The sequence below is a fragment of the Muscardinus avellanarius genome (genome assembly GCF_963383645.1).
Source record: "Muscardinus avellanarius genome assembly, chromosome: 3".
Lineage (NCBI taxonomy): Eukaryota > Metazoa > Chordata > Mammalia > Rodentia > Gliridae > Muscardinus > Muscardinus avellanarius.
Genome location: NC_137788.1, coordinates 11,758,576 through 11,774,682, shown reverse-complemented (window position 1 = coordinate 11,774,682; position 16,107 = coordinate 11,758,576). Strand labels below are relative to the sequence as shown.

At 46.1% G+C, this 16,107-nt stretch overlaps 1 protein-coding gene across 1 annotated transcript in view; it reads right to left on the bottom strand.

The window, feature by feature from the left end:
• The window catches only part of FHAD1 (forkhead associated phosphopeptide binding domain 1), a gene marked incomplete at both ends in the record, with an annotated part of 141,645 nt that extends 125,810 nt beyond the window's left edge, over positions 1-15,835 (bottom strand). The window contains 2 exons of the mRNA XM_080691309.1: positions 1,423-1,629; positions 15,743-15,835. Coding sequence (XP_080547435.1) covers positions 1,423-1,629; positions 15,743-15,835 — 300 coding nt within the window. The remainder of the gene's footprint in view (positions 1-1,422; positions 1,630-15,742) is intronic.
• Positions 15,836-16,107: the final 272 nt, after the last annotated feature.

Sequence of the window (16,107 nt, the reverse complement as noted above, 5' to 3'; positions counted from 1 at the left end):
CTGTCTGTTCTGTTCCCACATGGTTTTATCAGAGAGGGCCCTGAAAAGTCCTCTTGAGAACCCTGACCAGGTCAATGCCTCCTGGGTGCTGCCCGAGGAACTCAACACGTTCTCTGAGCAGACTGGCTCTAGCATCAGACGAGGGAGAATAAGACAGCAGAAAACCACTGCGCGGGCTTCCAGAGCCCTGTGTGAAGGATGTGGCGTCACGGTCCCAGCAGCTGCGGGATGGCCAAGGACACTGTTCTTGGCTAGCATTGCAGGGCTGCCACCAGGCCTCTGCTCCAGTGGTCTGACTACACCCCAGTTTTCCAAAATGGGAGATACTGCCCCCCAGTGGTAGCCTTGGGTGCAACTGAAGGTCACTGAATAAAAATAAGGGGACAATTGAGGGCCTTGGAGGTCTCAGGCCACACGGTGTTGATGGCCATCTCCTGGGACACGAAGACAACATTACCTTTGCTCTCGCCTGGAATGAGCCACCGTGCTACGAGTTTTACAATCATAACCAGCCCTCCGACCTCAAGGGAAGCCTGTGGGACCATCACTGTCATGCCCCCCGTTTTGTAGGTGAAAAGACAGATGTTCTAAGGAGCCCACTGGCTGGCTCAAGAGCGCGGCGCAGGCAGGTGGCACGCCTAGGAATCGGATACAAAGCGGGTGCCACTAGCTGCCCGCTGCCCGGCTTCACTGGTGAGCCACGTGGGCCTCAGGATTGAGGCTTTATGGGCAAAGTTTGCGTTATATTTCACTTTAACTGAGACCATAAATTCAGCCGCATTTTTCATCTGGAGCACAATAGCAGCTATTGCATTCTGAGAGCCCACCTGGACACTACGTATCCTGGTTTGCAGCTATTCGCAAGGCCAAGGACCATGAAGAAGACCGAGACTCAGACAAGCGGAGCTGGACAGCATCAGGGTGCTGATCTGCCCACAGAGGAAACATCCATCACTGTGTTTTAAAAGCCTCCGCAGCTCCCCAACTCCTCCCGGGTGGTCGCAGAGCTCGGCTAGCTCGGTGTCAGCCTCTTGCAACTGTTATGTGTAACTCCAGGGCGTGACCAGAAGAGGGCGCTATTCCTCTCCTCCCACAACTATCGTGTGTAACTTCAGGGCACGGCCAGGAGAGGGTGCTGCTCATCTCCTCCCCAAGCTGTTGTGTGTAATTCTGGGGCATGACCAGAAGAGGGCGCTACTCATCTCCCACAACTGTTGTATGTAACTCCAAGAAACGACCAACAGAGGGCGCTACTCCTCCGCTCCCACAGCTGTTGCAACACCAGGGCATGACCAGCAGAGGGCGCTACTCCCCCACTCCCACAGCTGTTGTAACACCAGGGCATGACCAGAAGAGGGCGCTACCCCACCTCCTCCCCTGGGCTGCCAGATGCCCCCCCTGCCCGCCGTGGGCCTGGCTCACCTGGGGCGGATTTTCGATGACCAGCTCGTAGGTGAGCCCCACAGACCCAAACCGCAGGATGTCTCCGGGGATCAACTTCACGGCCACATTCTGGATGTGGCACTCGTTGACAAACGTGCCGTTGCGGGAATTGAAGTCCTGAAGGACGAAGCTGCCATCGGCCTCGTTGTACTCAATGAGAGCATGGTGGTTGTCGATGTCGGCCGACTGCAAGGGAGGAGGGCGGTCGTGGTCACAGAAACCAAAAACGCTCTGTTCCCCATGTTTACTAGTGCTCCCGCACGCCAGAGCGCGCAGAAGGCTACCTCTGGGTCACCTCGCTGGGTCTGCAACACAGTCCTCATTGTATTTATTGATTTTTATTTTATTTTTGGTACTGGGGATTGAACTCAGAAGCATTCTACCTCTGAGCTACACCCCCCAGCCCTATTATTATTTTTTTTTTTGGGGGGGGAGTGGTACTGGCGATGGAACCCTTCTATCTCCGGGCTTCACTTCCAGACCTATTTTATATTTTATTTGGAAACAGGGTCTCTTAAGCCAGCGAGGCCGGCTTCGAACCTGCGGATCCTCCTGTTTCCGCCTCCCATGCGCGGGGATTACAAGCGTGCGCCACCACGCCCGGCTCTATTTTTTAATCTTTATTTTGGAACAGTGTCTCACTAGGTTTATGAGAGTCTTACTACTTGCTGAGGCTGTCCTCAGACCTGAGATCCCAAGTACTGGGATTATCAATGTGTCACCATGCCTGGCCTCATTTTTTTTTCTTATTGTTTTATTATTAATTTTTTGGTACTAGGGATTAAACTCAGGGGCATTCTACCTCTGAGCTATAGCCCCAGCCTTATTTTTTATTTTTATTTTGAAACAGGTTAACATGAGTCTCACTCCCTGCGGAGACTGTCCTTGAAACTGCAGGCCTCCTGTTTTAGCAACTCAAGTACTTGGATTACAGGTGTGCGCTGCCACGTCCAGCTCACAGTCCTCATTTTTTAATTTTTATTTATTTATTTATTTTTGGTACTGGGGATTGAACCTGGGGACATTCTCCCTCCGAGCTACATTCCCAGCCCTATTTTTTTTTATTATTTATTTATTTTCGTGGTACTAGGGATTGAACCTGGGCATTCTACCTTCAAGCTATACCTCCAGCCCTTCATTTTGAAACAGTGTTGCACCAAATTAGGGAGGGCCTCACTAAGTAGCTGAGCTGGCCACAAATCTGCGATCCTCCTGTCACAGCCTCCCAAGTGCTGGGATTACAAGCGTGCACCACCACTTTTGGCTCACAGTCCTCATTTTAAAAGGATTTTAAAATCCTTTTAAATCTTCATTTAAAAAATGCCGAGGATCAAAAGCCCGGTGTGGTGGCGCACGCTTGTAATCCCAGCATTCGGGAGGCTGAGACTGGAGGATCGCGGTTCGCGGACAGCCTCAGCTACTTAGTGAGGCCCTCCGCAACTCAGTGAGACCCTGTTTCAAAATTCAAAATTAAAAAATAGGGCAGGGAGTGTAGCTTGGAGGTCGGATGTCCCTGGGTTCCATCCCCAGACCCGCAAAAATAAAAATAAAAATCCTGAGGATCAGAGAGGTTGAGGGATTTGTCTAAGACCACACAGCTAGCACCCACGATGGCGTTGGGAAAGGTTCTCTGTCTGACTCCAGACCTGGGGACCGGCACCTGCATTGTTGGGTCGATGATTGCATGGAGGCACAGGGGACCCCGGGAGCTGAGCTGGTGCTCACCTGTGATCCCAGCACTTGGGAAGCTGAGACGGGAGGATCTTGGATCATGGCTAGCCTCAGAAATCTAGTGAGGTCTTCTGCAACATAGTGAGACACTGTTTCAGGACAGAAAATAAAGTAAAATACGGCTGGGGGTATAGCTTGGAGACAGAATGCCCCTGGGTTCAATCTCTAATACCACAATAAATAAATAAGCAAGTAGTAAATAAATAAATATGTATTAAAGAAAGAGTCTCCAGAGAAGTAAAAATGATTTTTACTAAATGGTTGTGGAAATAGTACTTATCAATATTTATGGGATGTGGTAAAAAGCAGAGCTTAAAGGAAAATTCATAAAAGAAAAATTCATAGCATTGGATGCACACTAACAAAAGAAGAAAGATTGAAAGTAAATAATCAAAGCTTCTACCTTAGGAAACTACAGATGAAAAGCAATCGAAGCTTTACATGAATAGAAGCCTCAAATCAAAATTATATCTGATTAAAAGAAATTGAAAAAGTAAAAAAAAAAATACAGAAAATTAAAAAAAAACTGCTATAGGTTGGATCTCAAATATCTCCCAAAGGCCCGTGTGTCGAGGCTGGGTCACCAGCCTGTGATTCTATTGCAAGCTGGTAGGACCTTTAAGAGGAGAGGCTGAAGGGAGCACGTCAGGTCATCAGAGACGTGGAGGAGATCCTGGAACTCCTGCGTGTGTGTCTGTCTGTCTGTCTGTCTGTGTGTCTGTCTCTCCTTCCTGGCTGCCATGGGAGGAGCGGGCTTCTTCCACCGTTGCCATGGTGCCCAACAGGGTAACAACCATCGATCTCTGCAACTATGAGCCAAACTAACCCTTCTTCAAGTTCATTATCCTAAGTATCTTATCACGGTGATGGAAAGCTGGCTAACACGGAAACCAAAAGTTGATTCTTTGGAGAGATCAATAAAATTGACAAACATCTTAGGAGGCTCACACAGAGAGAAAAGGGAGAGTAGACACGAATGGCTGAAAGACAAAAGAGAGGCCATCACTGAGCCCATGGACGTTAAAAGGATATCAAAGAAATATTATGAGCAACTCTCTGTCCACAGATTTGATAACTCAGATGAAACGGACCAATTCCTTGAAAGGCACAATCTACCCAAACTCATACAAGGAGAAATATAGGATTAGACTTATTTAATTAATTAATTAATTAAATTTTTTTGGTTGTACTGGGGGTGGAACCCAGGGGCTTTCTACCTCCGGGCTATACTCCCAGACCTATTTTATACTTTATTTGGAAACAGGGTCTCACTAAGTTGCTGAGAGCCTCACTAAGTAGCCGAGGCTGGCTTCGAACCTGCGTGATCCTCCTGTCTCAGCCTCCCAAGCGCGGGGATTACAAGCGTGTGCCACCACGCCCGGCTATACCTATTTAAAAAACAACACTTGAGTCAATGGTTAATAACCTTTCCAAATAGAAGACACCAAGCACAGATGGGTTCACGGTGCAGCCTATCAAATACTTAAGGAATAAGTGATACCAGTTCCCTGCAGTCTCTTCCAGAATAGTTCTTAACTCAGCTGGAGAAGGTAAATAAAACCCCATTGCCAAAGCAGATACAGGTATTACGAGAAAGGAAAACTACAAGCCAACATTTCTTATGGACATAGATGCAAAATCTTCAACAAAATCTTAGTAGATCCAACCCAAGCTGAGCATCTTGGCTTGGCCTGGTCTCTCTTACGTGTGCCCAAGACACTTAGACGAGCCTGCAGTTATGTATCGCCAGAGAGTATCGTATCACAAATCCTTAGCCCAGGGAAGAAAAAAACTTCTAAGTGTGGTTGCTACGAATATGTACTGCTTTCACACTATGGTAAACTAAAAAAAAAAAAAAAAAATCATAAACTTATCATAAGTGGGGGCTGTCCAAAGAGTGAACAGATATGAACTCTGGACTTTAGTTAGTAATGATATGTTAATATTGACCCAGCAATCATAAAAAATGTGTGATAATAATGCCACATGTTAACAGTGGGGCAAGCTCTCTATGCATGCGTCTAGTGGGAGATACGGGATATGTGTTTTGCTCAATTTTCTGTAAGCCTAAAATAGCTTTAAAAATAAAGTCTATTTTTAAAAACCACCAAAACACATTAGCTGCGTAGGAAATGTTGCTTATGACACCTTCTTCCTGGTTCCTACTGACCGCACCTTTTTGTGCGCTGGGAACCCTTGATGAACCATCAAACAGGTTCTGTGGCTGCATTTTGTTTGTTCTTCCTGGGCCCCATTACTTTCAGTTCCTTAAAAGCTATCATGCAGCTGGGTACGGTGGTGCACACCACTGATCCCAGGACTTGGGAGGTTGAAACAGGAGGATCACAGGTTCAAGGCCAGCTTCAGCAACTTAGGAAGGTCCTCAGCAACTCAGTGAGACCCTGTTTCAAAATTAAGAATAGAGCCAGGCGTGGTGGCGCACGCTTGTAATCCCCGCGCTTGGGAGGCGGAGACAGGAGGATCGCGCAGGATCGAAGCCAGCCGCGCTGGCTTAAGAGACCCTGTTTCCAAATTTTAAAAAAGTATACAATAGGTCTGGGAGTGTAGCCTGGAGGTAGAAGGGCTTCCAGGAACCCCAGTACCACCAAACAAAACAAAACAAAACAAAAACAAAAAAATTAAGAATAGAATAGGGTTAGGGTATAGCTCTGAGGCAGAACACCCCGGGTTCAATTCTCATTAACACACACACACACACACACACACACACACACACACACACACACACCTTCCATGCCATGATTAAGACATCAAAGGCAGAAGAAAGGTTTGGGTGACTCCACAAAATAAACCAGCCTCTGCCCTTTGGGTAGAGGCCTCTTTGATGGTGCAGCCTATCAAATACTTAAGGAATAAGTGATACCAATTCCCTGCGATCTCTTCCAAAGAGGGTCAAAAGAGGCCTTCCAAGGACTGCCTGATGGTACCGCTCCACCCCTCCTGTATCTGGACAAGTGCGCCAAGCTAACACTGGGCAAAAGCCTAGCTGCTAATATAGGCAGAATGTGTAAGTTCCACCCTCTGAGCCGTCTATTAGACACTCTTAGAAAAGGTGTTTTGTTTTTATTAATGTTAGCAGTTTACATCCCCTGACAACTTCTTGTGGACCGGGCTGGCTGGAGCACTCTGTGTTCACTCCCTCATGTAATCTGCACCGAAGCCCTTAACGACGGATTCCATTGCTATCCCCATCCTACAGGTAAAGACTCTGAGACCCAAAAGGTAAAGCGAGGGGCCAGCATCACCCCTGACAATGAAATCAGGCAAAGCCATCATAAAAGAGACCACAGACCAACATCCTTCATGGATACTTATGTAAAGAAAATTATTTTGCTACGGGGTCTCACGATATTGCCTAGGCTGGTTTAAGCTCATGGGCTCAAGCAATTCTCCTGCCTCAGCCTCCCAAGTAGCTGAGATCACAAGCATGTGTCACCATGCCAGGTTTATTGACGCAGGAGTCTTTAACAAAAAATTAGCAATAGAATTCAACAGCTCATTAAAAACATTTTCTCCATGATGCATAATGCATAAGGTGGGACTTATTCCTGGAATGCAAGGATGGTTCAACACACAAAAAGCAATCAATATAAGATGCGGGGGAAATGCAACATGATCATCTCAGTTAATGCAGAAGAAAATTAAGAAAATATACCACTTTTATGATGAAAAAATGTCCAGTAAAGTAGAATAGAAGAAAACTATATCAGCATGATAAGTGCCATATATGAAAAACCCAGAGAAAATATTATACTCAATGGTCAAAGACTGAAAACTTTTCCTCTGAGACCAGAAACAAGACAAAAAATTCCCACTCTCACCACTTCCATTCAGTATAGTACTGCAAGTCCTAGCCATAGCCATTAGGCAGGAAGAAGAAATGAAAGGCATTCAAATTGGAAAGAAATAAAATGATCTGTTCTCAGACAACATGACCTTATATGTAGAAAGCCCAAAGAATCACACCCCAAAGTTCCCTCTCTACGCAGCAAAGATCATCCCCTCCTCCCTCGCTCAGAGGCCTCTGGCGGGGAGGTTCCACTTTGCAAACAAGTTTATGTTGAACACTCAGCCGGGTTCAAGTGCTCTTTGATGTGCCGGCACCCGGGCCCTCTGGGCCTTGTGCCATGCCAGAATGCACACCAGGGTACCCTTTCCTGCCCTGTCACGCCGGCTTCTCTTTAAAGAGGCAGCTAGGCCAGGCACTCTGGTGCACGGCTGCAATCCCAGTACTTGGGAGGCTGGGATAGGAGGATGGCAAGTTGGAGGCCAGCCTCAGCAATTTAGCGAGGACCTCAGCAACTTAGCAGGACCTTGTTTCGAAGTAAAAAATAAAATAGGGGTAGGGGCATAAGCTCTGAGAATATAGAATGCTTGCGGGTTCAAACACACACATACACACACACACACACACACACACACACACACACACACAGGGAATTTTGTTTTACAACAAAGATGAACCTTGAGGATATTATGCCAAGTGGAATAAGCCAACCCGAACAGCCAGATACTACGTGAGCCGTGCGTACGAGGCACCTACGACAGACAAATCCGCAGAGACAGGAGTCCTGTGTCAGGAGGACAGACCGCGATTCTCAGGGCTGGGGAGGGGGAGAAAGGGAAGGCAGAGACAGGTATTCTTTAGTGGAGGCAGAGTGTCCATTTTGATGGGGAGATGCGTTCTGTGCTCTGTAGATGGCGGTGACGGCCGCGCAGAACCGCGGATGTCCTCAGGGCCCCTGTGCGCCGGGCAGTGGCAAAGGCGGTCAGCTTTATATTATCCACATTTGACAGATCTTTTTCCTCTTGGAAGCCCTCCACTGCTGCGGGGACTGGGCTTCGAAATCCCTGGGAACCGACCTAGACCACGGACGTCACGGGAGAGGAAGCCCCCCAAGGAGGGGGAGACCGCAGCCCCCCACGGCCCCCTCAGTGAACCGCGCTTGGTTGGGAGGGCAGTAAAAGGCGGTCGGGCAGGCTTCTGAATAATAATAAAATTAAGATTTTTTTTCATAGGACTGCAGATCGAACCCAGGAGCATTCTATCTCCAAGCTACATCCTTGGACCTTTTTATTTTTTATTTTGAAACAGGGTCTCGCTAAGTTGGAGAGGGCCTCGCCAAGTTGTTGAGGCCGTCCTCAAACCTGCGATCCTCCTGTCTCAGCCTCCCAAGTACTAGGATTACAGGAGTTCACCACCACGTCCAGTAGCAAAGTTGAGCAAAGAGCAGGCTGGGAGCCAGGTGCAGCGGTACACGCTTGTAATCCCAGCATCCAGGAGGGCGAGACAGGAGGATCATGGTTCATGGCCAGCCTCAGCTACTGAGTGAGGCCCCTTTTAAAAATAAATAATAAAAAATAGGGCCGGGTGTGTAGCTTGGAGGTAGAAAATCCCCAGTACTGCAAAAAAAAAAAAAAAAAAAAAGTCAAGAAAAGACAGGAGCTCCTCCAGTATCAGAAGCCCAGGAGGTGGGACGTGCCTCTCACAGTGTGGCCGGGGCACCATCTTTATGAGGACCCCTTGTTACTGGAATTGGGGAGCAGAGAAATAGACTCCTGAGCCCGCCCTGACCCACTGCGTCAGGATGTCCAGGTTCCAGGTTTGACAACACACTCTTTTGCAGGTGAAAAATTCAACCACCACAGATGGGTGTCCTCTCTTCGTTCTGGAAGAACTGGGTCCCTTTCCCGGTAGAGCTTAAAAGCGGCCACATCTGCCGGGTGGCGGCGCACGGCTACAATCTCAGCTCCTTGGAGGAGGAGCAGGAGGGTTGATGGAGCCCAAATGCTTGAGACCAGCCTGGGTAACACTCAGAGACTCCATCTCAGAAAGAAATTTAAATAAACAAACACATATAGCCACACGCAGCTCCAAAACTAGAATTCACAAACCACATCAGATTGTCCACATGGCCACTCGCAGGGTTAGCTCTGAACTGAGCAGGGAGAATGGCCCAGGCTTTCCAGCTGTGTCACAAGGGGGAAAGAGGGGCTCTGAAGCCGGCGGCCAGAGTGGTCATTTCAAAAAGCAGGCCTCCTTCCTGCGGGCCTCCTCCCACTCGAGTAAAGATGAGAACCCTTATGGGGCATGAAGGAGTCCTTAGCCGCCCCTTCCTGCTGTTACTTCTGGACACACTGGTTTTCTTTCTGTCGTTTGAGGGCACCGTATGTTCTCCTGCCCCAGGGCCTTTGCACGTGTGGCTCCCCACCTCTGTCTAGTTAAGTTCTTGTCTTTCATTCTTCTTTCCTTTAGAGCCCTGATGTCAGCTGGCATCTAACCATACTTACTTCCGTGGGATCCTGTGGCCTGTGTCTCCCTCTCCTAGGAGCTCCCCGATTGCAGGGTCTGGGGGTGATTCTGCCTGGGTCTGAGGCTCTAGGTCAGTATTTGTGGTGTTTATGAGTGATGGTAAAGCAGAACCCAGGCTGGGTTAAGGAACCGGATTCCTTATTGGATATGGGAAACTCTGGAGGACAAACCCAGCAGAGGCCAACCTTGATCGTCCCTGAGTCATATGACTACATGTGATTTTATTTTCTTCCTTGTACTTCATTTCTCCAACTTAAAAAAAAAGTATATAATGGACCTTCGGTTAATAGAAAATATAAATGGTGTCAAAATATCACGATATTAATAAACAAAATAATATGCCAGCCTTGACATAACGTAGACGGGCATAAATCTTTAGAAGCATGGCTGTGTGTTTTTTAGGTTTGACCTAGGCAAATAAAATAAATAATCCTTTTTTATTTCCTAAGTGTAACTGTGTGTGTGGGGGGGTGATTTCAAGGCTGATTTTTTTTTTCCATTTTAGGTTTCTGAACTTTATTTAGTGGAATGACTTCTGGTGCCTGTTATGGTTTAGGTCTGAAATGTCCTTAAAGGCTCATGTGTTGAGAGGGTGGTCACCAGTGTAGCAAGGTTCACGGTGGGAGCCTTTGGCCAATGGCTGTATCATGAGGGCCTGGCATCATCAGTCGATCCATTTGATAGATTGATCCATTGATAGCTGAATGGACTAGACCTCTAAAACCATGAGGCAAAATAAACTCTTCCTCCTCCAAGCTGGTCTCCTCGGGTATTTTGGTCAGGGTGACGCCAGCCAAGCCGACTACCACGGTGGCAGAACGCACAAACGATCCATCGCTCGCTCGGTTATTATTCCTCAGGGTAGCCCGCGGCTGATCAAGCGTGATTCCTAGGCTCATCAGAAAAGGCTCAGCGGAGTCAGCAGAGAAGCGGTCTTCACCTTCTTGTCTCGTCTTATAAAACTGAAAAATACCACCATGTCTGTAGATTTCAGCTCTTCAAAAACAGACCTGTCTCCTTCCCCAAATCGATGTAAGCTTCAGGAAGAGGATTTGTCTAACAGAAGATATGAGAACCCATTTAAAGTCTATTCTGGCAACATCTGCAATTCCTGCGTCATCTTGGAGTCAAGGTGAGCTGCTCTGGAAAAGCAGCTGATTCCTGCCTCAGTCAACGTGACCGCTGCTGATGGCGGGGACTTACATTTGAAAACTAAGGCCAAGGACAGCACGCAGTCAGTTGTTTTCCTACCATAAATGCAACTGGATTTCTGTCTATGGAACGATTGTCTCCATTAGTTCCCTTTTCCAAACAGCTCGTTAGTGTTGGTAGACACCCGCCTCAGCCCCGGGTACCCCTGAGGTTTCTTTTCCATCTCGCTTGGTGAGACCGCGCTAATGACCCTGGTGTCAGGTACTTGGCACTGTGCCAGGTCCTCCGTACGCACCTGTTCACTGAATCCCCACAGCAAGCCTGAGAGGGGGGTTGGTGCACAGAGTCACCAGCCAGAAAAGGGCCCGGAGAGATTCGAGCCCAGATCTGTCTTCCCCAAAAAGCCTGTGCTTCTTAAAATCATGACAACTTCCTAATATAATCGTTGTTGGATTCAAAACAAAGATCCTTCTTTTGGGCAGGAAGACAGGAAGGAGAATTGCCTAAAATCTCACCCTGGAGATGAGAAGAAACTGTAATCCATTTTCTTCGTTTTTCCCATTTTGTGCACAGAACAGGGGTGTTTTTGTCCTCGTAGGGAGACTATATTGAGGAAGAGAATCTCAAGGGAAGGTATGTGGAGTTATTTTAAAAAATCTGTTGAATTTATGATAAATACTCTCAGAAAACTGGGACTAGAGGAAGAAATTTCCTAGCTTGATAAAGAACATCTCCAGAAGCCCTGGAGCTAACATCACATTTAATGGCAGAAGACTGAATATTTTCTCTTTAAAATCAAGAGCATAGCAAATATAAATAAAGATTTGTATTGCGCTTACCATTCTTACAGTACTGGAAGTCTTAGAAATGCAATATTACATGAAAAAAGGAAATAACACCATACAGCCTAAAAAATGGCCGGAAAATATAAAATGGTTCTTACTGCAGATGACATGTTGTCATGCCAGGTTGTTTACATATAAAATCCCAAGAGATCTACAAGAATGCTTTTAGAAAGTTTAGTTACAGTTGGTGGTTACCATGCAAACTTACAAAAAGCAATTACGTATTATATTCTAGCAATGAACAGGTGGACACCAAAATTAAAATTACAATACTATTTACTCTCAATATTAAAAAAAGAGAAATGCCTAGTTATAAATCTAACAAAACATATATAGGACTTATAAGCTGAAAGCTACAAAATACCCTGAAAGAAATTACAAAAGCCATACATAAACGAAGAAACATATAAGCCAGGCACGGTGGTACACGCTTGTAATCCCAGCATTCGGGAGGCTGCGACAGGAGGATCACAGTTCGCAGACAGCCTCAGCTACTTAGTGAGGCCCTTTGCAACTCAGTGAGACTCTGTTTCAAGATAAAGAATAAAAAATAGGGCTGGGGGCATAGCTCAGAAGTAGAATGCACTGCAAAAAAAAATTAATTAATTTAAAAAATGAAGAAACATACCATGTTCATGGATTGGAGGACAACATAGTAAAGATAACAATTCTTTCCATAATGATATACAGAATTAAGCCAAATTCCTACCAAAATCCAAGCAAGACATTTTATAGATATAGACAAGGTTATTCTAAAATATATATGAAAGGCAAAGGGTCTAAGGTAAAAAAAAATTTTTTAAAGGGAGGAATTATTCTTTCTGATTTCACACTTATATAGTTAGCATCGTCAAGTCTGCACCACATTAGTGGAGGGAGAGATACATCAATCAGCGGGGCACAATAGAGAATTAAAAAGCAATCCCCACACAAGTATGGCTGAACGACTTTTTACAAAAGGCAGTTTAAAGGATGAAGTATCTAGGGTGTATTCATTTCGAGTCACCCCTCCATGCCAGTCTGGTATGGGGCTGTATTTCTATTTTCTGTATTTCTATCTTTCTAATAAACTTCTTTAAACCTTCAAAAAAAGGATGAATATTTAAATTGGTGAACAGAAGTTTAATTTATTTATTTTTGTAGTACTGGGGATAGAACCCAGGGACTTTCTACCTCCAGGCTATACTTCCCCCTCCCAGACCTATTTTATTTTTATTTGGAAACAGGGTCTCACTAAGTTGCTGAGGCTGGCTGCAACCCCGCAATCCTCCTGTCTCAGCCTGTACTGGGATTATAAGCGTGCACCACCACGCCCAGCTGAAGGTGAATCTTTTTAAGAAACGGTGCTGGAGCAAAAAAAAAAAAAAAAATTAAATAGCAAACATAAAAGCAATAAAATATTGACCTAAACCTCACATTGTATACATTAAATCAAAATGGTTTTTAAATTTAAATATGAAACATAAAATTATTAAACTGTTAGAAGAAAACCCTGGAGAAAATCTTTAGGACCAAGGATTTGGCAAAGTGTTTATAGATATGAGACTAAACACAGAATCTATAAAAGAAAGATGATACGTGGACTTCATCAAAACTGAAAAGGTTTGCTCTGAGATGTATTCTATTAAATGGATGAAAAGATGAGATACAAAATGGGAGAAGACATTTACCAACCATACCCCTGACAAAAACCCTCATAACTAGAATGTATAAAAAACTCTCAAAACTACAAAAAAACCCCTCAAACAGTCCAACAAGAAAATGAGCCTAGCCGTAAAGAGACATTTCAGCAGACAAAAGGCAAATAAGGACAAGAAAAAATATTCAACATCACTAGATATTAGGGAAATGCAAATTAAGATCATGATAAGAAATCACTACATACTAACTGGGACATCTGGAAAAAAAAATACAGTGACAACGCTCATTGCAGGTGAAGATGTAGAAAATCCATCTCAGACACTTCTGAAAATGTGAAATCATTTGGACACTTTGGCTAACTCTCTGGAGGTTTCTTTAGACACTAAAGATACACTTATCATATGATCCAGCCATTAAATTCCTAGGCCTTTATCCCAGAGAAATAAAAATATATGTCTACCCAAAACACCTGTATACACCTGTTTGTAGCAGATTTATTTGTAATGGCTCCAAACCGGACATAACCGATATGTGAATGGTTAATCTAACGGTGATTCATACCGTGGAATATTAGCCAGCGGTAAAAAGGAACAAGTTGATGAGTCTAAACGAATTTCAAAGGCTGAGTTAAAGAAAACCAGCATAAAATCAAGCCCTCAGTTTAAAAATACCACATAGTATATGAATTTTATTTATGTAACATTCTCAAAGTGCCAAAATATAGAGATGAAAAACAGATGAGTGGTTGTCAGGGTTTAGGGGCGGTGGGGGGGCATCGTGACTACATGGGGCATCACAAGAGAGGTCTGTGATGATGGCCCAGCGCTGTGTCTCAGCCCCTGCACATGAGTCTACATCCGTGACAAAATGACACAGGAACACACGCGCACACACACGTGCACACACACGCGCACACACACACGCGCACACGCGCGCACACGGTACTGAGATCGATTTCTTGGTGTTGATGTTTGATATGTGCTACATCATATGTAACCACTGGAGGAGATTGTTTGAAGTGCACCCTGAGAATCCCTGGACTAATTTTGGAATTTCTTCTGAATTTATAATTATCGTGAAATAGAAATAAAAAATGTATAAATGTCTTTTGAGCGAGGGCTGAGTCCTCTGTGAAGAGCTCCCAGTGCATTTCTCTTTCCACTTTAATATTTTAACCTTCAACATTTAAGAAGGCTTAAAGCCTATTTACTTATTTTGCGGTACTGGGGATGGAACCCAGGGGCCTTCTACCTCCAAGCTCCACCCCAGCCCTATTTTTTTATTCTTCATGTTGAAACAGGGTCTCACTGGGTAGCTGAGGCCGGCCGCGAACCTGCGATCCTCCTGTCTCAGCTTCCTGAGTGCTGGGATTCCAAGTGTGCGCCACCGCGCCCGGCTAGCCACTATTTTTTTTATCATGTCTTCCTTCGTTTCTTCCTATCTCCGTGGCTGTTGATGAGCTGAGGTCTTAGCCCAAACCACAGCTAGTTCGGAGAATGGAGAGCAGCGGAAGGATGTTTAGCCTGGTTTACTGTCAGAGCCTGGTGAGCTCTGCGGGCTCTGGGGGCTTAGAATAGTCCAGGGGGCTTTGAAAAGGAACAGAGGTCTAGTCTGGAGCGGGAAGAGGACAATGCATGGTCTGGTTAGATAGATCCATTGGAATGGATGCTGGGTAGCCGCCTAGGCAGGTGGGGCGTGGCCACAGAAGGTGAGTTCCTGGGACTGTGGCCTTAGGGACTATACTTGCGTCTTGTGTGTGGGTGTGGGGGGTACTGGGGATGGAACCCAAGGGCATTTGCCTCTGAACTACACCCCTAGCCCTATTTATTATTATTATTATTTTTTTTAATTTGAATCAGGGTGTCACTAAGTTGCTGAGAGCCTCACTAAGTAGCTGAGGCTGGCCGTGAACCTGTGATCCTCCTGTCTCAGCCTCCCAAGCGCGGGGATTACAAGCGTGCGCCACCGCGCCCCCTTGTGCGTGTGTCTTTGAATCCCATTGCTTACTTTCTCTCGCTTCCTGCCTGCATTATTTGAGAACAGAGCTCATGTGTGCTGGTTCTCCCTCTCCCTCTCCCTCTCCCTCTCCCTCTCCCTCTCCCTCTCCCTCTCCCTCTCCCTCTCCCTCTCCCTCTCCCTCTCCCTCTCCCTCTCCCTCTCCCTCTCCTCTCCTCTCTCCTCTCCTTCTAACCGCCATGTCCCTAAGTCTGCCAATGTAATCTGGCTGGACACGGACAGAGCCCCTGAAATCCCCAGAACTGTGAGCAAGTAACTCTTCCTTCCTCTAAGTTGTGGTCGTCAGGGTTTTGGGGTCAGAGTAGCGAGAGTGCCCCAGCTCCGTTTCTGTTTTCCAGATGAACCCGGGAGGCCGGGAGGGAGGGAGGAGTAGGAGGGCCATCTGCAGACGTGTCAGAAAGGACAGAGGGGACGTCACACCGCACTGTGCTCGGCTTCCCCACTCATCCCGGGGAAACTCGGCCACCGGACAGTGATAACTGGCAGCGCAGGACGGACGTGGCTGCTGCGCTTTGAGAGATTTGAGTCCACGTAATACTAAGGATCGTGGAGGTACAGAGCGGGCGATGGCAGTCCTTACCTCTAAAACAAGGTCTGAATCCGCGTGCTTTCCAATTGTGGTGCTTTTGTTCAGCACGAAAAAGCCCTCTGCGCTCTTCAGGTAGGCCTTCATTCTCTCTGCGTCCCCTGTGTAAGGTTTTCAGAAAGAACTTTGTTAGAAAAATACAGACCGAGAATTGTTCAACAACATCAAATTTAGAATGCATAAAATAACCAGAGTCAGGACCAAAGGGAGAAGTGTCTGCAGACGGGAGTGGAAGGGTAACAGTCACAGTGACAATTCTGCATCTGTGTGTGTTGTGTGTGTGTGTGTGTGTGTGTGTGTGTGTGTGTGTGTGTGGTACTGGGGGTGGAACCCAGGGGCTTCCTACCTCCGGGCTATAC